Raw genomic sequence first — 25431 nt, 5'->3', positions numbered from 1 at the left:
AGGATACCAGTGTTTCACTAAAAATAATAGATTTTTAAAATCTCCATGCTTGCTTATTTTATTTTAGGTTCAACCACAATACTGTAGTTTGAAGATTTATCCTTCTGTGACTTCTCTTTTGTGATATTACTGCCCTAAGAATCACAAGATAGAAATAAAAGGCTAATGTATGTTGGACTGTTACTATATTTCAGACATTTTTTTTCTCTGTTTTTTTCCCCTTGTTCTTCTTAACATATCTGCAAGGAAACTGGTATTACACTTATATTTGCTTTTTTGTTTTGGTGAGTTAGTACAATCTTCTCTATATTTAGTTATTGACCACATGCACACAGAGCCCACAGCAGGATCCAGCAGCGCTCGGTCTTCCTACTCTACTTCCTGTGCCTGTTCCCCTACATCTGCCTACAACTCAGAGTCTTCAGAGGCTTTTACTGAATTGCTTAAATACTGTTTTAGCTCATTCTAACACACATTAATGGAGAGTTTGCATCCTAGTAGAAAGGAAGCCGCCTTCTTATAAAGAGAGCTTTGTAAAGTAGAGTGCTGAGTGGTAAGTTGGCTGAAGTTCTATGAGGACCTGCGCAGTACAATGGAAAGGGAGTGCTTAGGTCTATGCTTGTGTTAGAGAAGACCTCAAAGAGGCAGTGATGTCTCACTTTTATTTATGAAGGTTAAGAGGTTCCATCTTCTCTACGCTGTTTGCTTCCTTAGAATGTAACTGTATGAGTGTTGCATAATTGTACCATTTTATCCTGATGTGAATGAATCTCCCAGGAATATCCTGATTTTGGTTTTAGTGACCAGAGCTAAACATTTTCTCAGCCTACCAAGTTATTAGTGGAATCTCTTTTCCTTTTCTATATACATTGCTGTCTTACCTTCTCCCTAGCCAAAAATGAGCCATCCCTAAGCAATACTTATGCGGGTATAGTGTTTTGTAGTTCTCTATTTGTCTTTACTACATTATTTCATTTGATCTTTACAATGATCTGTAATAAAATCTGTGCTTTGTCACCTTCTTGAGCCCTTTTTAATAACCTGATAGTGAAATATGGAACGGACATCTGAGCTTAGGGAAACCTGACTTTTCATTTCATTTTACATATACTGCATCTAATTTGATAAATACTGTATACAACATGTATTGGTTTTCCTATGCAAGCAATCTTTGGATACAGAATTTGAATAAGGGCTACTTTCTCTGACAAACTGAGGGAGAAGTATATACAAATTATCTCTGTTCATCATATGATGAAAGCATAGGGCAGATGAGAAATGGATAGAGACCAATCTCTTTTACATATTAATTAGCAATTGCATTGCTATAATCCCATTTTGCAACTGTCTTTGGCTTTCAAATACACCTGGAACTATTGAATAGGATACTAAAGTAATTATGTCACCTGCTGATTTGTGTACCATGGTAAACATTATGGTAAAATAAGTCATTACTGCTAAATAAGAACCCAACCCCATGCTTCCTTTCATGCACATGCAGCTAGTTGAGCTGGTTGCTATTTCCACTGGTATGACTAAGTGAGTTTCCCTTAGAGCATTGACTCCCATCTGCACCTTACCAAGTTGTGCCATTCTTTCTTATGGTTCTTCTTTATTTTTTCTCTTATTGATGTAAGTGCTTAATTATGGAACCAAAACTATACCCAGGGTTAAACACTAGAATCAGAAAGGAAAAGCCAAAAGGATCTTTGGAGCTTATTTGATATTCACCTCTCTTTAGTTCTCACTTGAAGAACCCGAGGACCAGAAAGATCAGCTATTCTGTTAAAAACCGTAACTACAAAACTAATGTGTGCATTGTATTTCATTTTGAGGTAATTTTACGTGAGAAATTATTAGAGAAACAATTAGTTCTCTATCAAAAAAGCCCACATTATTTTTCCCTTTAAGTTTGGATGAAAGTTAGCTTACATTTTACAAGAAAGTGATTCTAGTGATGTACAGACATGTTTGGTATGTATCTATGTATATACACACAAATATGTATTATAATTAAGGATAAAAATATCACACATATATACAAATACATTTATCCACAAATTATTTACATCCTAAATTTTTTAATGGGAAAATGTCATTAATACTTAATAATAATTTGATAATAACCTTTCATCTTTGTGAGTACTAAAAGTTATGAACTTTTTTATGAGTTCTTCACAATTTATCTTTTCTAAATAAATGTCAGTAACATTTACGTCAGGCTAGCTATATGCTGCATGATGTTACCTCACTAAAACATGAAATCACAGGCATTTTAAAAATGTTATGAGACAAAGAAAGTCAAGATGGTTTGGGAAACTTTTTCTAAGTAATGATTTTTAAAGCTTCGACTACTGTATTTGACTATAACTTGGAGGTAATAATCTAAAGATTCTGGAACACTCTTCGGGATATACCACACTAACAGAGGAGGCCACATTTTAACCGAGTTTCATAGCAGATCCTTGCCCTCTGCATGGATCAGGTTCTTAGATCCAGCATCAGAAGCTGCAAATCTAAAATTGGCACTTTCTCTATATATTTTCTCAACAAAAAGACAAAATTATAAAGTTGCTTTTGCCAAAACAAGGGTAATTAGTAATAGAGATAAAATTAGATATCAACTTTCCTTACTCCCCATAATTATTCTAAAGCAGGACTTTATTCTTTCCATTTGGTAACTTTTCTAATCATTACATTGGCCTGTGTGTGGTCTGGTGTAATTCAGTGCTTTTAGTACCCTGATCCAGCCATGAAGACTTAGCACAAGACCTGTGTTTATTCCTGAACATTCTAGGGTGAAATGAAATCAGGCTATCTTGTAAAAACAAATCAGGAAGCGTTCTGAAAAAAAAACTAAGAAATTCAGTCTCTTATATGTTATATTTTTGTCCTTTAAAGAAACAAGTAAGGGCTACAACCGTTCAGTGGATGCCTGTTTACAAATGTGAACAGAAGGGAATATGGAAAGGGGCGTGGACATGCCAAGAAGGAAGCTGAGAAAGAAGAGGCATTATTAATGTAGTCAAGTAAAGCACATATTATGTAGGCTACCAAAATATCTTATGGTTCTGAATTTTAAGAAATGCAAATGAAACCTTTTCTTAGACTTCAAAAATATTTCAATTTCCAGTTACTGAGTTACCAAAGGATAACTATATATTATGTTGAACAAATTCAAGGTAGGCGTCCGTCGTTCTGCAATTTTAATTGTATTTTAGATTCAGTAAATAGTCAAAGTGTATTTTCATTTCAATAAATAGTTAAATTTTAAAGAGGCTGTGTGTGATAGCTCACACCTGTAATCCCAGCACTCTGGGAGGCCAAGGCAGGAGTATCACTTGAGCCAAGGAGTTCGAAAACAGCCTGCAATAAAGTGAGATCCTGTCTCTACAAAAAGAATACAAAAATTAGCTAGGCATGATGGCATGTGCCTGTAGTCCCAGCTCTTCAGGAGGCTGAGGTGGGAGGATCATTTGAGCCCAGGAGTTTGAGGCTGCAGTGAGCCAAGGTAGTGTCACAGTACTGTCTGGGTGACAGAGCAAGACCCTGTCTCTTAAAAGAAAAAGAAAAATTTTAAAAACAGTTATCAATTACAGTTAATTAATACTAAATTACTATGTTATTTAAACTATGAATTTATTTAATTTCAACTTTAAAAATTTCTAAAATGTGCCTTTGCTTACATTCAAAACTTAGATATATTTAGAGTTGAAAGTTGCTTATAATAGCTTGTGTGCAAAACAGGTTAAAAGAAAATGTTCAAATGATTATTGCTTCTTGTTCTCCTAATTTCATGTTTAAATCACAGAGTAACCACAGAATTATTTCCATGTTAAGGCTGCTATCTTCATACAGTAAATATATAGTTATTGTTTATTGGATATTTTGTAAGCTTTAGAGGCTCACATTGATTGTAACTGAGTAATTATATATATATACACGCAATATATATACACACACACATATTTTAAAGAATATGTATATATATATACACATACATATATGTCATATGTACACACATAGTATATATGAATGAATTTTTTGAGCCATGACATCCTGGTAATTATAGCCTTATATATTTTTTAAAACCTGACTTAACTGTGCTTGACTTACTATTCTAAAAAGAACAGTTAAAATGAAACTCTAAAAAGTTAGGCACATCTTTTATCAATTTATATGCTCACTTATGTTTCAAATGTCTTAAGACAACAGAATACCAATCATCAAGAAAGAATAAGAAGATTATATGGTAGGAAAATACTATGTCAAATATCTTAAATGTAGAGTATTCTGAATGTTAACTTTAGTTACAAATACATTTCCCTTCAAATACTTACTTAGCTCACAATCCTTAGGCTGGGTCTGCATGGAGCCACTGGCTTGGATGTTTTGATCCAAACCTTTTATCTTTCTTTCTTTTTTTTTTTTGGCAACTGTTTATTCACCAAGAAAGAAAATGTTTTGAAAGGCAAATAAACATTTTTATGGATAGACTTTTCTATGCAATGTAAGGCTTGATTTAGTGAATGCATCTTCCTCTATTCTGAATAAGAAATCTAGGAGAGAAACATGAATGGCTTAATGTTAAACATGTTTTACTTAGTAATAGTTTTGTGTGTTTGGACATCTCTCATAAGTTTGTTGTGAAGGTTAAATGAGATAATATATAGAAGACATGAAGCATAGGATAATAAATTCTATAAATGTTAGCATAAAAAACGAGTGTCAGCTTCTTGTTAAATACGGGTAGTACACATGCTTCAAACTCTGAAAACTCCACTAAATAACAAAATAATGTTAAGTGTATAAACTTACAAGACATAGAAAATGGGAGAGGACTAAATAGCAGGTGAGAACTGTCAAAAAAAAAAAAATCTGAAAGCTTAAAGTGGGTAGACAGGCTTAACAGACCTGAGGAAAATGAAACTTTGGAACATGGAAAAGTTTGGGATTGAAGGTTCCTCTGAAGAAAAAAGTCTTGTGTAGACTAAAAAACAGGAAGATTGGTAAAGGCATAATTTTATCCCAGTACCCTATCCAAACCATGTAGGCCATTAGCTACCCCTGTGCCATTCTGGCAAAATAGTATAACTTTACTTTGTGGAAAGGTGAAATAAAATGATGTCCAGTATTAGAAATCCTAGACACAAGTCCACCAGCATTCATTTAATAGACATTTCAGGAAAACAAACAAAACAAAAAACAGACAATAGAAATTTTCAAAATAGTCCAAGAACATTTTTCAAATGTAAAGGACAAGAACATACAGGTTGAAGTATTGTTATGAGTATTTAAAAAAATATTTCAAGATAGACCTTCATCAAAGAAGCATCACGAATTTTCAGAACTTGAAGTATAAAAAGAACGATAGTAAAAGTTTCTCAGACTAGGGGAAAAGTCACACAAAGGCTTAGGAATCATAATGTAGTCGACTTGTCAACAGCAACATTTTAAGCTAGAAGAACAGGTAGCAGTGCCTTGAAAATTCTGAGGGAAAATTATTTTTAATCTAGAATTCTATACTCAGCCAGATTATCAATTGAATCGAAGGATGACATAAACACATTTTGAGACATACAAGATTTTTAAAAATTTATTTCCCTTGCACCCATTCTCAGAAAACTGTAATATCAAGTATATTTCAGCTGTAGCCCACCACAGGGGAGAAAAAGATGTTGCAGTTTGAATCCATTCTAGTTAAGTACCTATTTTTTAGTCTTCAAAGGAATACAACAAAATCCAGAGTTTCTACAGTATATTATTCACAATATCTCAGATAAAACACTAGATTACTTAAAATCTGAAATAACAGGAAAACATGACCCAAAGCCAAGAAAAAATAGTCAAGGGAGACTGATTCCAAGATGACACAGATGTTAAAATTAATGTACAAGGATTTTAAAGCAGCTATCATAACTATGCTCATGAACTAAAAAGGAAACTTTCAGATAATATGCTTTGCTGAAATGAGGAAGTAAATGAGGAAGGAAATGAGAAAGCAGAAATGGGGTCATGAAAACAAGAATCCAGTCTGGGCACGGTAGCTCCTACGTGCCTGTAATCCCAGCACTTTGAGACACCAAAGTGGGCAGATTACTTGAGCCCAGAAGTTCCCAACCAGCCTGGTCAACGTGGTAGAACCCTGTCTCTGCAAAAAAATACAGAAATTATCCAAATGTGATGATGCACGCCTATAGTCCCAGCTACTCAGGAGGCTGAGGTGGAAGGGTCTATAGTGCCTAGGAGGTTGAGGCTGCAGTGAGCTGTGATCACACCACTGCACTCCAGCCTGGATGACAGAGTGAGACCCTGTCTCAAAAAAAAAAAAAAGGATCCAAAGCAGAAGAGTAGAAGGGAAGTCTGGAGGGCTCCAGATGAGATGTCTCATCAAAAGCAAAACTGAAATAAATTCTGATACATTTCAAATTTTTCAAAAATAGTTTGGTATAACATAAACACTGTATATTTAAACAAAAATTATATTTCATAGGTAAAGAGGAGAGATGGTCAAATTTGGGGTGTCTAAGAACACTAAATCTTTTTCACCTCTCATAATAAGTCATCTGATAATTTTTAAAGCTGAAAAAACAAGTATTATAAGCTTATTTCAAATATGTTGGTAAATAACATAGAAATAAGCTTAAAAAGTTAAAGATGATTGCCACTGTAAGCAGAATTACAGATTCAGAAGAAGTGTGGCAAGGTATTCCTATCTGTCATAAAATTTATAGTATTATTTCACTTTTAATGTTTTATATATTTTTTAAATTAGATATAAAATTTAAAAGTTAAAATTAAATATAAGGCATATAGCACAGCACCTGGCACAAATTAGGGACACAATATATGGCCACTATTATTACCACTAAGATGATAATTCTCCTACTAGTAATTAAAGTCATTGATTACCCATTTCAAATAAAAGAGAAACAACCCACAAATCTAGAGAACTTATTTGATGTATCTGAGGTTGTGCAATCACTTAGTGATGAAACTACACTGGAGTTTCCTAACTCCAACTTAGGAAATTTAACTCCGGGTTCTTTCAGTCTTATCATGGAAGATTTAGAGAAGACCTTTGAGGTTATCTCTGGCTAGCAAATATGGTTGCAAGCAGAGCTGACCATTCATAGCCTAACCTAGAATCTGGCCTGATAGATAATGAGTGCATAATAGATAGACTGATAGAGGGAAAAATAAATAATTTTAAGCCAGGTGACAATCTTACCTAGGATTCTGCTTCTTCATCATACTTGCTCACCACAACTCCTACCGTTTACCATTTATCTTCAAGGACAAATCCAAGGTCTTAGGCAAAACCTAAAGGAAAGAGCTGCAATGGAAGTCTCATTAAAATACTTTCAGTAGCTTAGTAATTGTGGAATAATCAACTTAATTCTGTTATACTTTTTTTTTTTTTGAGACGGAGTCTCGCTCTGTCATCCAGGCTAGAGTGCAGTGGCGCGATCTCAGCTCACTGCAAGCTCCGCCTCCCGGGTTCACACCATTCTCTTGCCTCAGCCTCCCAAGTAGCTGGGACTGCAGGCGCCCACCACCACGCCCGGCTCATTTTTTTGTATTTTTAGTAGAGACGGGGTTTCACCGTGTTAGCCAGGATGGTCTCAATCTCCTGACCTCATGATCTGCCTGCCTTGGCCTCCCAAAGTGCTGGCATTACAGGCGTGAGCCACCGTGCCCGGCCAATTCTGTTGTACATTTTAAACCTTTTAGAACTTTAGAGAAATCTTTGTGCTGAATTTATGTGGGCCCCAGCCAAATGCAAAAGGCCATTGATTTTACATAGCTTAACTCATTTCTGTTACATTTAAATTGAAAAACTGAAAATCATGAAGGGGAAGATGGATTGCCAACATTTAACAAACATTTATAGATTACCTGTTCAGGGTCAATGGTTCTGGACCTACGTGTATAATTCAAAAGAAATTTGGGAGGCAGGAGTGTTACAAAACTTGATAACAAGTGCAATTAAGATATTATAAACTGTGCATTTAAGTTTTCTATCTACGTTAGATGAGAAACACTGTTGTGTGAAAATAATCATACATCTTATTTTTCTGAGAAAATTATTTTAAAGCTTGTATTTTAAAGAAAAAGTGCCACATCTTATAAAGAATCAAGATTTTCTCATAATTTAACTGTAGTACTATATTAGAGACCAGCAGTAAGTATATGTGAGTGTGCACACTTGTGTGTATGAGAGAGATTTATGTATTATTATAAGAATAATAAATTATAATTATGCAGTTATAGAGTCTAAGGATTCCCAAAATCTTCATTTGGCAAGCTGGAGACCCAGGAAAGCCAATGTGTAGATGTTTAGTTCCAGTGTGAAAGCCAGCAGCCTCAGAACACAAGAAAAGCTGATGTTTCAGTCTGAGACCAAAGGCCAGAAAAGGCCCAGGGTCCCAGGTTATGCATTCAGACAGAAGTTGTTTCCTCTTACTCAGCCTTTTCTGTTCTATCCATGTCTTCAACTGATTGGATGGGGCCCACCCACATTAAGGAGGACAGTCTGCTACTCAGTCTACTGATTGAATTGTTAATCTCATCCAGAAACACCCTCATAGTCACTCCCGGAATAATGCTTGACCAAATGTCTAGGTACCCCATGGTCCAGTCAAATTGACACACAAAATTAACCATCACAAGTACACAAAGGTAAAAAGAACCAAAATTATTGGAGCCTAAATGTAGAATTATATGAGAGAAAAACAAGAAATATAATTAGTGGAAAGGCAGGGAAAATATGTGAATCATTCGAGCTTTAAAGACCACATTGAATTTAGATAATAGGGAATTATCATTAATCTTAGAGCAAGAATTCAGGCATTATATTTAAGGGAGATTATAGTAGAACAAATATGGTGGAAATAGCACATTCAAGAGCCCTGAGAAGATTAAAAGAAACAACAAAATAAACAGAAATTGGTGAAAATATAATACAGTGAGGAAAAAAAAAGAATGTCATGGATAGCAATGTGAAATTGAGAACAGATTTATTTATAGGGTCAAAGATGTGGCATTTGAGGTGACATGTAATAGTGTACCTTTTACTTCTCAACCTCCTAATAAAGTATTATACTTAAAATGTAAACATGAATTTTAATATTTTAGGGAATTTTTTCCTAACAAAGTTGTTACAAGTTAATATTTTGTTTACTTTGACAAATAGAAGTAATATTAATCAGAAAAAAACAGAAATGCTGTAACTGAACTGCTGTTAACACTGAAGTTTTGAGGAACATTTTTGATATTGGTTTCCCAGTTCTACTATTGTTTTCACATTAAATGCACCAATTTTAAGTTTAATGCCTGTGGAATTGGACTACCCAGTTGCTCACCTGTTTTTTGTTTTGTTTTGTTTTTAACTTTTATTTTAGGTTCAGGGGTACGTGTGAAGGTTTGTTACATAGGTAAACTCATGTCACTAGGGTTTGTTATACAGATTATTTCATCACCCAGGAATTAAGCCCACTACCCAAGAGTTATCTTTTCTTCTCCTCTCCCTCCTTCCACCTTCAAGTAGGCCCCAGTGTCTGTTTCCTTTTTTGTGTTCATAAGTGCTCATCATTTAGCTCCCACTTATAAGTGAGAACATGCAGTATTTGGTTTTCTGTTTCTGTGTTAGTTAGCCTCCAACTCCATCCATGTTCCCACAAAAGACATGATCTCATTCTTTTTATGGCTGCATAATATTCCATGGTGTATATGTACCACATTTTCTTTAATCTGTCATTGATGGGCATTTAAGTTGATTCCATGTCTTTGCTATTGTGAACAGTACTGCAGTGAACATTTGTGTGCATGTGTCTTTATGGTGGAATGATTTATACCCCTTGGGGTATATACCCAGTAATAGGATTGCTGGGTCCAATGGTAGTTCTGCTTTTAGCTCTGAGGAATCGCCATACCGCTTTCCACAATGGTTGAACTAATTTACACTCCCATTAACAGTGTATAAGTGTTCCCTTTTCTCCACAACCTTGCCAGCATCTGTTATTTTTTTGACTTTTTGATAATAGCCATTCTGACTGCTGTAAGATGGTATCTCATTGTGCTTTTGATTTGCATTTCTCTAATGATCAGTGTTACTGAGCCTTTTTTTCATACGCTTGTTGGCCACATCTATGTCGTCTTTGGAAAAGTGTCTGTTCTTCTCCTTTGCCCACTTTTTAATGCTCACCTGTTTTTAAAGTTTGTATTGTTAAAGAAAACTTTCTTTAGTCTTTCTGGTAGTAGGCAAAAATTTGCAGAAGTAAACCAATGCATAATAACACAGTTCACCCTTGATCAACTTGGGCTTGAACTGCATGGTCCCACTTATATGCAGATTTTTTTCAACCAAACATGGATGGAAAATAGTATTCCTGAGATGTGAAACTCCTCTATAAGGAGGGCTGACTTTTTGGATACACAGGTTCCATAGGGCTGAGTGCAGGACTTGAGTATTTTGGTATGGGTGTAGTAGATGACTTTTGTATGAGTTACTTTAAGTAGCTAATAAGATTTCTGTCTTCACTTGGTAGAGAAGAGGAGGTCAGAGTTTGGGAGAGGTAATTTTGGGGTTTGGGACACATCCAGGATAGGCAGGCCTTGGTAAGGTAACATAGTGAGACTTTCAGTTCCAGAGACATACTAACTAGGCAGAGGTCCAAGGCAGACTAGGGAGTGGTACCAATGCTAGTCCTAGTAAGGGTATTATGTTGGTTGAGATAAATTAGAAAATCAGGTAAATAAAAAACAAAGATAGACTTTTACGGCTACATACGACAGCATAACCATGATATAAATTCCAGATCCTTACAGTGGTCATGTATTGGTTCTGAAAAAAAAAAAAAAACAAAAAAAAAACAGTGATTCCAAATGTCCAACTCTTCTGTGTCTTTATTTTCTATTATCATACTTATCCTGGCTAATATGTTTATAAACTGATACTTTGGAGAATGTTATGAATAGAGATTATTTATATGTAGTGTGCATAAACTGTTGATTAATTGAGAAAACTATTTAGGGATACATATTTCTCCTGATCCTTTCTTAATGTGAGTAAAATTACATATGTCTGTAGAGTGTTTTTCAGATTTCAAATGATCAGCATTCTTCATTTAAGAAAATAAATTTACTGTGTATGTGTCCAGACAAATGTATATATAGCCCATATTTTTCTCAACACTGATTGCCTGTATTTTAGACTGTGATAGAAATATTTTTATTTGAAAAGCATGTGCACATATATTTCCCTCACACTCTACCAATTTTTAGGAAAAATATGTTCATGCCTGCTGAAAACTGTTAGTGTCTGAGTAGATAACATCATCTTTTTAAAAACCTGACCCCCCCAAGATTTCTTTTTAAATGGTTCACAGTTAAATTTAAATTTCTATATTTAGATAGGATTGTGTTTATATACCAACCGCAGTATCCAGGAAATTCAGTGGTAAAGCTGACACATAGCGAGTTTATAGTCTATTTTGTAGTCTGTGTATTTAGAGAAGGTTTGAAGCTTACTTAGCAAAATGGATTAAACATTCAAGCAGAATTTCTTTAGCACAAATGTACTATTTGATTTCATATATTTGTTGAGATAATAGTGTGTCACTTTTTAAAGATTAGTTCTCAAGAAAATGTGTTAGGTTTATCTTTTAAAAGAAGGATGCATTCAGGAACAGCTTTTATATGTAAATATTTTTATAATATTTAATATTGGATAGACTTGGTTCAGTGCAATCAGTATGATTTGATCAAATTTGGAAGAAGTTACAGACACATTTTTATAGTGTTTTCTGTAGCATCTTTATTTTTTTCAGATGGGCATATTTTATGTGCTTCCAACTAATCAAAATAAGAAATTGAGTTTGCCTGTGCCAAAAAATGGAACTATCATTTTTCACATTCTTTTATTTTCCAGGTCATTTTTAAGTAAGATTATGTTTCTAGGACTTACGAATTCCTGAAAAATCTTGACTTTGTAGATATAAGGGGCTAGATGAACATTTCAGGGGGAATCTAACTTTTCGTGCAGTAATGTTTTGTGTTGTACATTCCAGATACAGTTAACTTTTTGTGTGCATGTGATTAGTATGGAAAGAAATTAATGCAGTCCAGTATTATGACTTATGGACTGAATCCTTTACCCACTGAAGACTTGCCAAAACTAAACGTATTTTTTTTCCTTTGGATATTAGAAACAGCTACTGTTTTTGTTGATCTTTTAAAGTTCTGAATGGGCCTATTTCAAATCAGAGCAGCATGGGAGCTCAGATTAATATAATATACTTATTCAACTAGTGATACTGAGTGAAACCATTGCTCACATGAGTATGAAGGATAAAATTTCATGAAATCATTTTCAGGTGCATTAATGCATTTCTGGAAGCTGTGTATGATTTTTCTTTTGCATGAAAGAAATAAAAGATTTCTGTTTATTGTATTGGTTACAGGTGGGCTCATAAGTAAATTTAATTGTATGTTTTATATCTTAAAAACATAAGACATTTTGCTCTTAAAAGCAGTAATGTGATTGCTGGATTATTCCCAAAGGTTTTTAACTCTTAGTATATTTATCTCTCTAGAGACATCATGACTGTACTATATATAATTTATATTACTGAGAAAAATTTCTGAATTTTCATTATTGTTAGTTACAGCAAGCTGCTGAAGTTTCTCAGCTGCGGGGAGCAAGGGTAATCACTCCTGAAGATCTTCTGTTTTTGATGCGCAAAGATAAGGTAATATAACGTAATTTTATTGTATTAAAATCCACATGTTTTGCTTAATTGAACTTGCATGTGGAAACTATATATCCTTGTTATGTAGCTTTCAAATTAAAATAATAACTATTGAACTGATGTTTTAGTCTTCATAGTTTGTACGACAAAATGGGTTTACAAAAGAATTGATATTTATTATGTGGACAAAAGCACTTATATAAAAACTGTGCTAACAGCGAACCCTCACTTATCCTTATGTGTCTGTGTAGACGCTTTCATTGCTACATGACACTCACTAAATACTGACTCTATGTTCTATTGTCGTAATTGGGATATAACTGAATGGCGTATTTATTTTTCTCCTCTTCTTACAGATTAACATTACCAGGATTATAGACTTTCCTAGAATAATTTTTTAAGCCTGAAATACAAAGTTTAGTCTGTAGCTCTACCTTATTGAAAAAAGCAAATTAATTAAGATTAATTTTCAATGGGATAAACATATACCATAATTTCTGTTTTTGAACAAAGACCTACCTGTCTTACTCTTTGAAATTTGGTATTAAAATATTTAAGCTGATATTTGTGTGTCTAATTTTGCTATAATTATTTTTCATGAGTAGGTAGTCAAAAATATTCTCTAATATTTTACATGTTTCAGTTAATCAACTCCTAGATGATATGAAGAATATTACAAAATGAAAATCTTCACTATTAAGAAAATTATTATTTAGTATAGGGTATCTATATGATTTAGTTGAAGAAGCATTTTAAGACTCATGAAATTTCAAGGTTGTATGATTAGATGGAGAGACTGTAGGATTTTTTTAAAGTGAAAGTTTCTGCCTAGGGTGAGGCAGTCTTAGGTACAAGGCGCCAGATGCAAAGAAACTATTGAAGATATCAAATAATGTGCATGTAAAGAACTGTGTGAAATGCAGTATTTTTCAGCTATTAATAGAAATCTTGAACCTGAAGGTCAGGAACGAGTGATAATACATTCTAAGTGTAAGCATACAACAAGCTACAAAGGGTTATCAGTTACTTTTAAAATTAAGCAGCATTAAGCTCTCATAAATCTAAAGAAGGCCACCATTAAGACCTAACTATCATTCATCAGCTTTGAATTTCATAGAACTACATTTTTCGGGTTACAGATTGTTTTCCATAAATATAACACATAAACCAAATCTTCTAGCAAAAAGATAAGATTCTCAGAAAATTTTAAAAAAAAAGTAAAAAGGAGTTTATTGACTTTTAAAGCAACTATTACAAACTCACTGTCTAGGTATTTATAAGTTAATTTTTTAAAATAAAATTTCATCTTGAGTATATACCAAATTCTATAGCGTAAGTACAGTCAGCTTGGTATGAAGATTGATAATACAATCTTCAAAAAAAATTAGAACTTTATTTCATTTATTTATTTATTTATTTATTTTGAGACGGAATCTTGCTCTGTCGCCAGGCTAGAGTGCTGTGGAACCATCTCGACTCACTGCAACCTCCGCCTCGCGGGTTCAAGAGATTCTCGTGCCTCAGCTTCCCAAGTAGCTGGGGCTACAGGCTCATGCCACTACGCCCAGATAATTTTTGTATTTTTAGTAGAGACAGGGTTTCACCATGTTGGCCAGGATGGTCTATATCTCCTGACCTCGTGATTTACCTGCCTCAGCCTCCCAAAGTGCTGGGATTCAGGTGTGAGCCACCACACGCGGCCTAAAACTTTTTATAAGATTAAAAAAAGCAGGCCAGGCACGGTGGCTCACGCCTGTAATCCCAGCACTTTGGGAGGCCAAGGCGGGCAGATCATGAGGTCAGGAGATCAAGACCATCCTGGCTAACACGGTGAAACCCCGTCTCTACTAAAAAAAATACAAAAAATTAGCCAGACGTGGTGGCAGGCAACTGTAGTCCCAGCTACTCGGGAGGGTGAGGCAGGAGAATGGAGTGAATCTGGGAGGCGGAGCTTACAGTGAGCTGAGATCACGCCACTGCACTCCAGCCTGGGCAACAGAGCAAGACTCCGTCTCAAAAAAAAAAAAAAAAAAAAGAAAACAATTATAGTCAGGTACCACATGATGAACTTTTTTTCAAAAATGTACTGCAAATACAGCAGTAGTACCATAAGATTATAATGGAGCTGAACAATTCCAATTATCTAGTGATGTCATAGGTATCATACTAACATTGTAGTGCAATGCATGACTCAACTTTGTGGTGATGCTGGTGTATACCTCTGCACTGCTGATGGTGTAAAAGCCTAGCACATAAAATTATATATAGTACATAATACTTGATACAGATAATAAATGACTGTTACTTGTTTATGTATTTATAATACTCTATCATTATTTTAGAATGTACTACTTGCAAAAAACACTTAACTGTAAACCACCTGAGGCTGTTCCTTCATGAGATATTCCAATAGAAAAGCAGTTATCAAGGGAGCTGACAGTTCCATGCATGCTATTGCCCTTGAAGACCTTCCAGTGGGACAAGATGTGGAGGTGGAAGACAGTGATATTGACAATCCTGATCCTATGTAGCATAGGCTAGTGTGTGTCTGTGTGTGTGTGTGTGTGTGTGCACACGCATCTTAGTTTTTAACAAGTTTAAAAAGCTATAAGAAATTTAAAAGTAGAAAAATGTTTATAGAATAAGGATATAAAGGAAAAACATTTTTGTACAATTGTGTAAGGTGTTTGTGTTTTAAGCTAAGTATTACTGTAAGAGTCAAGTTTTTTTTAAATTAAGTCTATAAAGTAAAATACTTACAGTAAGTAAGCTAAGGCACATTTATTATTGAAGAAAGAAAAATTTAAAATATAGTGTAGCCTAAGTGTACAGCTTTTTTAAAAATAAAGTCTGCAATAGCATGCAGTAATGTCCTAGGCCCTCAAATTCACTTGCCACTCATTCATGGACTCAACCAGAGCAACTTCAGGTCCTACAAGCTTCATTCATGGTATATGCCCTCTACAAATGTATCATTTTTTGTCATTTACATGGTATTTTAACTAATTTTTCTGTATTTAGATATGTTTAGATACACAAATACTTACCATTTTCTTACCCTTGCATACGGGTTTGTAGCCCATGAACAGTAGGCTGCACCATGTAGCCTAGGTGTACATTAGACTGTTCCATCTAGGTTTGTGTAAGTGTATTCAATGATGTTCACAAAACGATGAAGTCTCCTGAGGATGCATTTCTTAGATCCCCATCATTAAGCAATGTGTGACTATTGTGATTCTGGAACTTGGATGTTTACATTCATATTTGTAAATGAAAACTGCTTTTTAAAAGACTTGTATTTTGGCCTTTGTGTTTGATGACTATCTTTTTATGTCATAGCAGTATGCTAAGGATTACTTTATTTTCTCTGATATCATGAGGTACAAGTTTATTAAATTTGGTTATAGTAGTCTTTAATCAGTAAAGTGAATATATATATAGGTTTTCTTATTTACTTATTTTATATTTTTAATAGAAAAAACTTAGAAGATTGCTAAAATACATGTTTATCCGAGACTACAAATCAAAGATTGTCAAAGGCATCGATGAGGATGATCTTCTTGAAGGTAACCAAAACAAAACACAAAACTAAAACATGAGCTTATGACAGTCGTGTGCTGGATAACACATTTATGCAATTCCAGTGTAACTTGAGAACTAGTTAATTTTGTTTACTGTCAACAAATCAAGTGGAATACCCTTGCAAAAGTATATATTTCTGATAAAACATATTATACCGTGTTACCTATTTAATATTACTACACTTCTCATAGAATCTAATTCTTGAAAAGTAGTTCTGCAGATGAATTGAAATGTTTCTTTTTATGGAGCACATAGTGAATGCAGACTTAGAGTAAAACAGACCTGAATTCCAATCAATACCAGTTCTCTGCTTTCTTTGTGTGACCTTGAGGGTCAGTTTCCTCATTTATGTGGAGGGAAATTATATTGTGTAACATGTGGCGTGCTTAGGAGAGTTTAGCATAATATATGAAAAGCACTTGATACGTGCCTGCCACTGAATAAATGATAGCAGTTAACACCATGCTTCAGACACCATGAAGTTTGGGGTAGTAAGAGTAATATTCAGTTTTGCTAAACCATCATATTAGTTTGATGTCCTCTCATTCATTTCAAATCTTCCCCCTTATCTTCATTTGTATGTTCTAATTTTGTGTGTCTTACAAAAAGCACACTAAAACTTTAAAAAAAACAGTTGATAGAAATTATAAAGTAAAATATTCAGGTAGAACACATCTAATCTTGACGTGGCACTTCTGAAATGGCTATGTAAGGAGTATGGCAGAGTTTCTCCCCAGTGAAACACATTTAACTGGTAAAATTTTTTTGAAATAATCATTTAAAGTCTGTAGAAATTGTCCTAAGCGCATACAGCAAGCAGGGCAACACATATTCAAGATCAACTAAATCTTGTTAAGAACAGTATTGAGAGTCTGTTGCATTTAAACCATGACCTGCTCACATGATCACTTTTCACCATTCTGCCACCTTAACTCAGTGTGACAGAAGCTCTACTCTGAGTGAGTGTAGCTTGCCCCTCCAGTTCTTATTCTAGGGCAACAATTTTACCCCAGAAGGGGCAAGAGGTAGGCATCTCTCATCTCCCTCAGCCCCATGTTGCAAAAGCTTTATTCTAGGCAGGCACAGCTGAGATGACTGGGGCTCCCTTTTCTCACTTAACCTCAACTCATAGGATAAAAGCTCTAACTCAGACATGGTAGTCTGAGAATACTGGGCTCTGATTGCCACCACCCTAGCTCTCATAGGGAGCAAAGCTACATACCAGAAGAGACAAGCCTAGAAGTCTAGGGGTTGCTTCCCTTTCCAGATCCCCATTCTCAGATCCAGGGAAGTCTTTCCAGGAGAAGTTAATTGCAGGTCCACCCTCAGCTTCAGTACAGCGGTACAGAGGTTCAGCTCAGACCTTGGGAGCGAAAGCTCTGCAGCTCTTCCACATCACTGCTTGGAACAGAGTGTGTGGAAGTTCATACCTAAGTACATTGTAAAAATAATAACAACAACAACGAAGATCCTGGTGATGAGTGATTAAGAGGGGACTGGTAGCTCCATGATACTGGTAGCAAAAAGCAAAACAGTGGGTCAGCTAGATGTTAAACAAAGAAAACAAGGGAAAGAGATAGTTAAAAAGAGCCCTCCTGCAGTCAGAGCAAAACTTAAAGGCTGGCAACATTTCACAGGGGCCCAACATTATTTAGGTCAATCAATATCTGGAGCAATTTATGCCCAAGGGTATTATCAGAAACAGTGGAGCAAACAGCTGTCAATTAGTGGGGGCTAACAGCTGTATGTGATAACAGTAGAGGCAGAACAGCCAGAAACTTAATGGGGAGATCAGGGAAGATAACAGCCAAAGACCCCCTGACTAAAACTACAGTCATCTCTGGTTATGGAGGAGATTGTTTGCATACTCAAGGCTGCACCCTCTGAAGAACAACATCAGAGGCTGCATACTGCAAGGGAAGAGACTTCATTGTACTAGTTCAGCCACGTCATGAAATAAACAATGACAAGCCCCAGGGAGGGGAGGGAGTTATCTAGATTTGCTACACTGTATTATCTGAAGTGTCCCTTTTCAACAACAACAACAAAATACTAGATATGCCAAGTAATAGGTAAGTGCGATCCATAAAAAGGAGACAAAAAAAAAGTAGACAATAGAAACTGCTTTTTGTGGGCCCAGATGTTGGACGTAGCAGACAAAAACATCAAAGCGGCTATTATGTATGTGTTCTAATAACTAAAGGAAATAAAATTGTAAAAAAAGGAAGATATAATGGATGAAATTGGAAATCATCATTCTCAGTAAACTATCGCAAACACAAAAAACCGAACAGTGCATATTCTCACTTATAGGTGGGAATTGAACAATGAGAACACATGGACACAGGAAGGGGAACATCACACTCTGGGGACTGTTGTGGGGTGGGGGGACGGGGGAGGGATAGCTTTAGGAGATATACCTAATGCTAAATGACGAGTTAATGGGTGCAGCACACCAGCATGGCACATGTATACATATGTAACTAACCTGCACATTGTGCACATGTACCCTAAAACTTAAAGTATAATAATAAAATTAAAGGAAGATATGATAATAGTGTCTCACAAAGTAAAGAGTGTCAATAAAGACAGAATTTATTTAACAAAATAGAAATTACGGTGTTCAAGAATACAATTACTGAAATGAAAAAATTCAGAAGGGCTCAATAGTTGTTTTCAGCTGGCAGAAGAAAGAATCTGAACTTGAAGACATCATTAAAGAGTGTACAATCTGAAGAAAAAAGTGAAAAAATAATAAAAATAAACAGCTTCAGAGAAATGTAGAGTACCATTGTGTAAAAATACACATAATGAGAATATCAGAAGATGAGAGAAAAAGTAGAAAAATAAATATTCAAGCAATAATGACTGAAAACATCCCACATTTGATGAAAACTACCAGTCTACTAATTCAAGCATATCAACAAGCTCCAATTAGGATAAACATAAAGAAATCTACACTAAGACACTTTTACCAAAAATGTGGGAAAAAAAAACAGACAAAAAATCATGAAAGTCACAAGAAAAAAGCATATACAGGGGGACCCTGACAATATTGATGGCTGACTTCTCATCAACATAGAGATCAGAAGGCAGTGGAATGATATATTCAAAGTGCTGAAAGAAAAAAACTGTCCACCGAGAAACTTACATCCAGCAAAACTATCTTTCAAAAATGAATGCAAAATACAGTCCCAGATAAACAAAAACCAGGAGAATTTCTTGCTGTCAGACCCATATAAGAAAAGTTTTTAAGGCTAAAAGCAAGCTGCACCAAATAATTTGAATCCACACATTTATAAAGATAATTAAGTACATGAATATAAGAGAAAGTATAATTGTCTAAAAGCAAGCTGCACCAAATAATTTGAATTCACACATTTATAAAGATAATTAAGTACATAAATATAAGAGAGAGTATAATTGTATATTTCCTTTCCTTTTTAAAACTGATTTATGAAACAGCTAGATAAAACAGTATGTATATAAAAATTGTGATGTTGGGTCTATAATGTTTGCAAATATAATATATTTGACAGTAATGACACGAATGAGGTAAGTGGTAATAATGCTGTACTGGGGTAAGGAAATGGCACCTCAAGTTATAGAAACAAATGAAAAGAACCAGAAGTGGCAAATAAAATGGTTAATATGACAAACTATGTAAATATACAGTTGGTCTACTATGAAGACACAGACAAATGAAATTGAATCAAGAAGGAATGGAAAATCTGAACAGGACAATAGCAAAAGGTTAAATTAGTAGCTTAAAAATTTCCACAAAGAAAAGCTCAGTCACAGATTATTTCACTGTTGAATTCCACCAAATCTTTAAAGAAGAATACCAATTATTTCCCAACTAATTCTATAAAAGTAATATAGATTGAGCCTGATATGAAAACCAGACAAAGATATCACAAGAAAAGAAAACCAGACTGCGATCTTTTTTTTTAAATTTTTTATTTTATTATTATTATACTTTAAGTTTTAGGGTACATGTGCACAATGTGCAGGTTAGTTACATATGTATACATGTGCCGTGCTGGTGTGCTGCACCCATTAACTCATCATTTAGTATTAAGTATATCTCCTAATGCTATCCCTCCCCCGTCCCCCCACCCCACAACAGTCCCCAGAGTGTGATGTTCCCCTTCCTGTGTCCATGTGTTCTCATTGTTCAATTCCCACCTATGAGTGAGAACATGCGGTGTTTGGTTTTTTGTCCTTGTGATAGTTTACTGAGAATGATGATTTCCAATTTCATCCATGTCCCTACAAAGGGCATGAACTCATCATTTTTGGGGGCTGCATAGTATTCCATGGGGTATATGTGCCACATTTTCTTAATCCAGTCTATCGTTGTTGGACATTTGGGTTGGTTCCAAGTCTCTGCTATTGTGAATAGTGCCGCAGTAAACATACATGTGCATGTGTCTTTATAGCAGCATGATTTATAGTCCTTTGGGTATATACCCAGTAATGGGATGGCTGGGTCAAATGGTATTTCCAGTTCTAGATCCCTGAGGAATCACCACACTGACTTCCACAATGGTTGAACTAGTTTACAGTCCCACCAACAGTGTAAAAGTGTTCCTATTTCTCCACATCCTCTCCAGCACCTGTTGTCTCCTGACTTTTTAATGCTTGCCATTCTAACTGGTGTGAGATGGTATCTCATTGTGGTTTTGATTTGCATTCTCTGATGGCCAGTGATGGTGAGCATTTTTTCATGTGTTTTTTGGCTGCATAAATGTCTTCTTTTGAGAAGTGTCTGTTCATGTCCTTCACCCACTTTTTGATGGGGCTGTTTGTTTTCTTCTTGTAAATTTGTTGGAGTTCATTGTAGATTCTGGATATTAGCCCTTTGTCAGATGAGTAGGTTGTGAAAATTTTCTCCTATTTTGTAGGTTGCCTGTTCACTCTGATGGTAGTTTCCTTTACTGTGCAGAAGCTCTTGAGTTTAATTAGATCCCATTTGTCAATTTTGGCTTTTGTTGCCATTGCTTTTGGTGTTTTTGACATGAAGTCCTTGCCCATGCCTGTGTCCTGAATGGTAATGCCTAGGTTTTCTTCTAGGGTTTTTATGGTTTTAGGTCTAACGTTTAAGTCTTTAATCCATCTTGAATTAATTTTTGTATAAGGTGTAAGGAAGGGATCCAGTTTCAGCTTTCTACATATGGCTAGCCAGTGTTCCCAGCACCATTTATTAAATAGGGAATCCTTTCCCCATTGCTTGTTTTTCTCAGGTTTGTCAAAGATCAGATAGTTGTAGATATGCGGCATTATTTCTGAGGGCTCTGTTCTGTTCCAGTGATCTATATCTCTGTTTTGGTACCAGTACCATGCTGTTTTGGTTACTGTAGCCTTGTAGTATAGTTTGAAGTCAGGTAGTGTGATGCCTCCAGCTTTGTTCTTTTGGCTTAGGATTGACTTGGCAATGCGGGCTCTTTTTTGGTTCCATATGAACTTTAAAGTAGTTTTTTCCAATTCTGTGAAGAAACTTCTTGGTAGCTTGATGGGGATGGCATTGAATCTATAAATTACCTTGGGCAGTATGGCCATTTTCACAATATTGATTCTTCCTACCCATGAGCATGGAATGTTCTTCCATTTGTTTGTATCCTCTTTTATTTCATTGAGCAGTGGTTTGTAGTTCTCCTTGAAGAGGTCCTTCACATCCCTTGTAAGTTGGATTCCTAGGTATTTTATTCTCTTTGAAGCAATTGTGAATGGGAGTTCACTCATGATTTGGCTCTCTGTTTGTCTGTTATTGGTGTATAGGAATACTTGTGATTTTTGTACATTGATTTTGTATCTTGAGACTTTGCTGAAGTTGCTTATCAGCTTAAGGAGATTTTGGGCTGAGACAATGGGGTTTTCTAGATATAAAATCATGTCATCTGCAAACAGGGATAATTTGACTTCCTCTTTTCCTAATTGAATACTCTTTATTTCCTTCTCCTGCCTGATTGCCCTGGCCAGAACTTCCAACACTATGTTGAATAGGAGTGGTGAGAGAGGGCATCCCTGTCTTGTGCTAGTTTTCAAAGGGAATGCTTCCAGTTTTTGCCCATTCAGTATGATATTGGCTGTGGGTTTGTCATAGATAGCTCTTCTTATTTTGAGATACGTCCCATCAATACCTAATTTATTGAGAGTTTTCAGCATGAAGGGTTGTTGAATTTTGTCAAAGGCCTTTTCTGCATCTATTGAGATAATCATATGGTTTTTGTCTTTGGTTCTGTTTATATGCTGGATTACATTTATTGATTTGTGTATATTGAACCAGCCTTGCATCCCAGGGATGAAGCCCACTTGATCATGGTGGATAAGCTTTTTGATGTGCTGCTGGGTTCGATTTGCCAGTATTTTATTGAGGATTTTTGCATCAATGTTCATTAAGGATATTGGTCTAAAATTCTCTTATGTTGAGTCTCTGCCCAGCTTTGGTATCAGGATGATGCTGGCCTCGTAAAATGAGTTAGGGAGGACTCCCTCTTTTTCTATTGATTGGAATAGTTTCAGAAGGAATGGTACCAGTTCCTCCTTGTACCTCTGGTAGAATTCGGCTGTGACTCCAACTGGTCCTGGACTCTTTTTGGTTGGTAAGCTATTGATTATTGCCACAATTTCAGAGCCTGTTATTGGTCTATTCAGAGATTCAACTTCTTCCTGGTTTAGTCTTGGGAGGGTGTATGTGTTGAGGAATTTATCCATTTCTTCTAGATTTTCTAGTTTATTTGCGTAGAGGTGTTTGTAGTATTCTCTGATGGTAGTTTGTATTTCTGTGGGATCGGTGGTGATATCCCCTTTATCATTTTTTATTGCGTCTATTTGATTCTTCTCTCTTTTCTTCTTTATTAGTCTTCTTTGTTGATCCTTTCAAAAAAACCAGCTCCTGGATTCATTAATTTTTTGAAGGGTGTTTTGTGTCTCTATTTCCTTCAGTTCTGCTCTGATTTCAGTTTTTTTTTTTTTTGCCTTCTGCTAGCTTTTGAATGTGTTTGCTCTTGCTTTTCTAGTTCTTTTAATTGTGATGTTAGGGTGTCAATTTTGGATCTTTCCTGCTTTCTCTTGTGAGCATTTAGTGCTATAAATTTCCGTCTACACACTGCTTTGAATGTGTCCCAGAGATTCTGGTATGTTGTGTCTTTTTTCTCGTTGGTTTCAAAGAACATCTTTATTTCTGCCTTCATTTCGTTATGTACCCAGTAGTCATTCAGGAGCAGGTTGTTCAGTTTCCATGTAGTTGAGCAGTTCTGAGTGAGTTTCTTAATCATGAGTTCCAGTTTGATTGTACTGTGGTCTGAGAGACAGTTTGTTATAATTTCTGTTCTTTTACATTTGCTGCGGAGAGCTTTACTTCCAACTATGTGGTCAGTTTTGGAATAGGTGTGGTGTGGTGCTGAAAAAAATGTATATGCTGTTGATTTGGGGTGGAGAGTTCTGTAGATGTCTATTAGGTCTGCTTGGTGCAGAGCTGAGTTCAATTCCTGGGTATCCTTGTTAACTTTCTGTCTTGTTGATCTGTCTAATGTTGACAGTGGGGTGTTAAAGTCTCCCATTATTATTGTGTGGGAGTCTAAGTCTCTTTGTAGGTCACTCAGGACTTGCTTTATGAATCTGGGTGCTCCTGTATTGGGTGCATATATATTTAGGATTGTTAGCTTTTCTTGTTGAATTGATCCCTTTACCATTATGTAATGGCCTTCTTTGTCTCTTTTGATCTTTGTTGGTTTAAAGTCTGTTTTATCAGAGACTAGGATTGCAACCCCTGCATTTTTTTGTTTTCCATTTGCTTGGTAGATCTTCCTCCATCCTTTTATTTTGAGCCTATGTGTGTCTCTGCACTTGAGATGGGTTTTCTGAATACAGCACACTGATGGGTCTTGACTCTTTATCCAATTTGCCAGTCTGTGTCTTTTAATTGGAGCGTTTAGTCCATTTACATATAAAGTTAATATTGTTATGTGTGAATTTGATCCTGTCATTATGATGTTAGCTGGTTATTTTGCTCGTTAGTTGATGCAGTTTCTTCCTAGCCTCGATGGTCTTTACAATTTGGCATGATTTTGCAGTGGCTGGTACCGGTTGTTCCTTTCCGTGTTTAGTGCTTCCTTCAGGAGCTCTTTTAGGGCAGGCCTGGTGGTGACAGAATCTCTCAGCATTTGCTTGTCTGTAAAGGATTTTATTTCTCCTTCACTTATGAAGCTTAGTTTGGCAGGATATGAAATTCTGGGTTGAAAATTCTTTTCTTTAAGAATGTTGAATATTGGTCCCCACTCTCTTCTGGCTTGTAGAGTTTCTGCCGAGAGATCCGCTGTTAGTCTGACGGGCTTCCCTTTGTGGGTAACCTGACCTTTCTCTCTGGCTGCCCTTAACATTTTTTCCTTCATTTCAACTTTGGTGAATCTGACAATTATGTGTCTTGGAGTTGCTCTTCTCGAGTAATATCTTTGTGGCGTTGTCTGTATTTCCTGAATCTGAATGTTGGCCTGCCTTGCTAGATTGGGGAAGTTCTCCTGGATAATATCCCGCAGAGTGTTTTCCAACTTGGTTCCGTTCTCCCCATCACTTTCAGGTATACCAATCAGACATAGATTTGGTCTTTTCACATAGTCCCATATTTCTTGGAGGCTTTGTTCTTTTCTTTTTATTCTTTTTTCTCTAAACTTCCCTTCTCACTTCATTTCATTCATTTGATCTTCCATCACTGATACCCTTTCTTCCATTTGATCACATCAGCTCCTGAGGCTTCTGCATTCTTCACGTAGTTCTCGAGCCTTGGCTTTCAGCTCCATCAGCTCCTGAGGCTTCTGCATTCTTCACGTAGTTCTCGAGCCTTGGCTTTCAGCTCCATCAGCTCCTTTAAGCACGTCTCTTTATTGGTTATTCTAGTTATACATTCGTCTAAATTTTTTTCAAAGTTTTTAACTTCTTTGCCTTTGGTTTGAATTTCCTCCTGTAGCTCGGAGTAGTTTGATCATCTGAAGCCTTGTCTCAACTCGTCAAAGTCATTCTCTGTCCAGCTTTGTTCCGTTGCTGGTGAGTAACTGCGTTTCTTTGGAGGAGGAGAGGCGCTCTGCTTTTTAGAGTT

The 25431-nt window shown here is 35.7% G+C and overlaps 1 protein-coding gene across 11 annotated transcripts in view; it reads left to right on the top strand.

Moving 5' to 3' along the window:
* SUPT3H (SPT3 homolog, SAGA and STAGA complex component) overlaps positions 1-25431 on the top strand; it is a 565741-nt gene that overhangs the window by 343478 nt on the left and 196832 nt on the right. For all 11 annotated transcript variants that reach the window (XR_010126711.1, XR_010126708.1, XR_010126712.1 and 8 more), the window contains exons 4-5: positions 12666-12752; positions 16228-16318. Coding sequence is in view for 5 of the 11 variants with exons in the window: in XM_054490206.2 (XP_054346181.1) it covers positions 12666-12752; positions 16228-16318 (178 nt within the window). In the remaining 6 variants the exon portion in view is untranslated. The remainder of the gene's footprint in view (positions 1-12665; positions 12753-16227; positions 16319-25431) is intronic.

Source organism: Pongo pygmaeus, chromosome 5, assembly GCF_028885625.2.
Source record: "Pongo pygmaeus isolate AG05252 chromosome 5, NHGRI_mPonPyg2-v2.0_pri, whole genome shotgun sequence".
Taxonomy (NCBI): Eukaryota; Metazoa; Chordata; class Mammalia; order Primates; family Hominidae; genus Pongo; species Pongo pygmaeus.
Note: the sequence above shows the minus strand (reverse complement) of the source record. Positions and strands in the feature narration are given on the sequence as shown.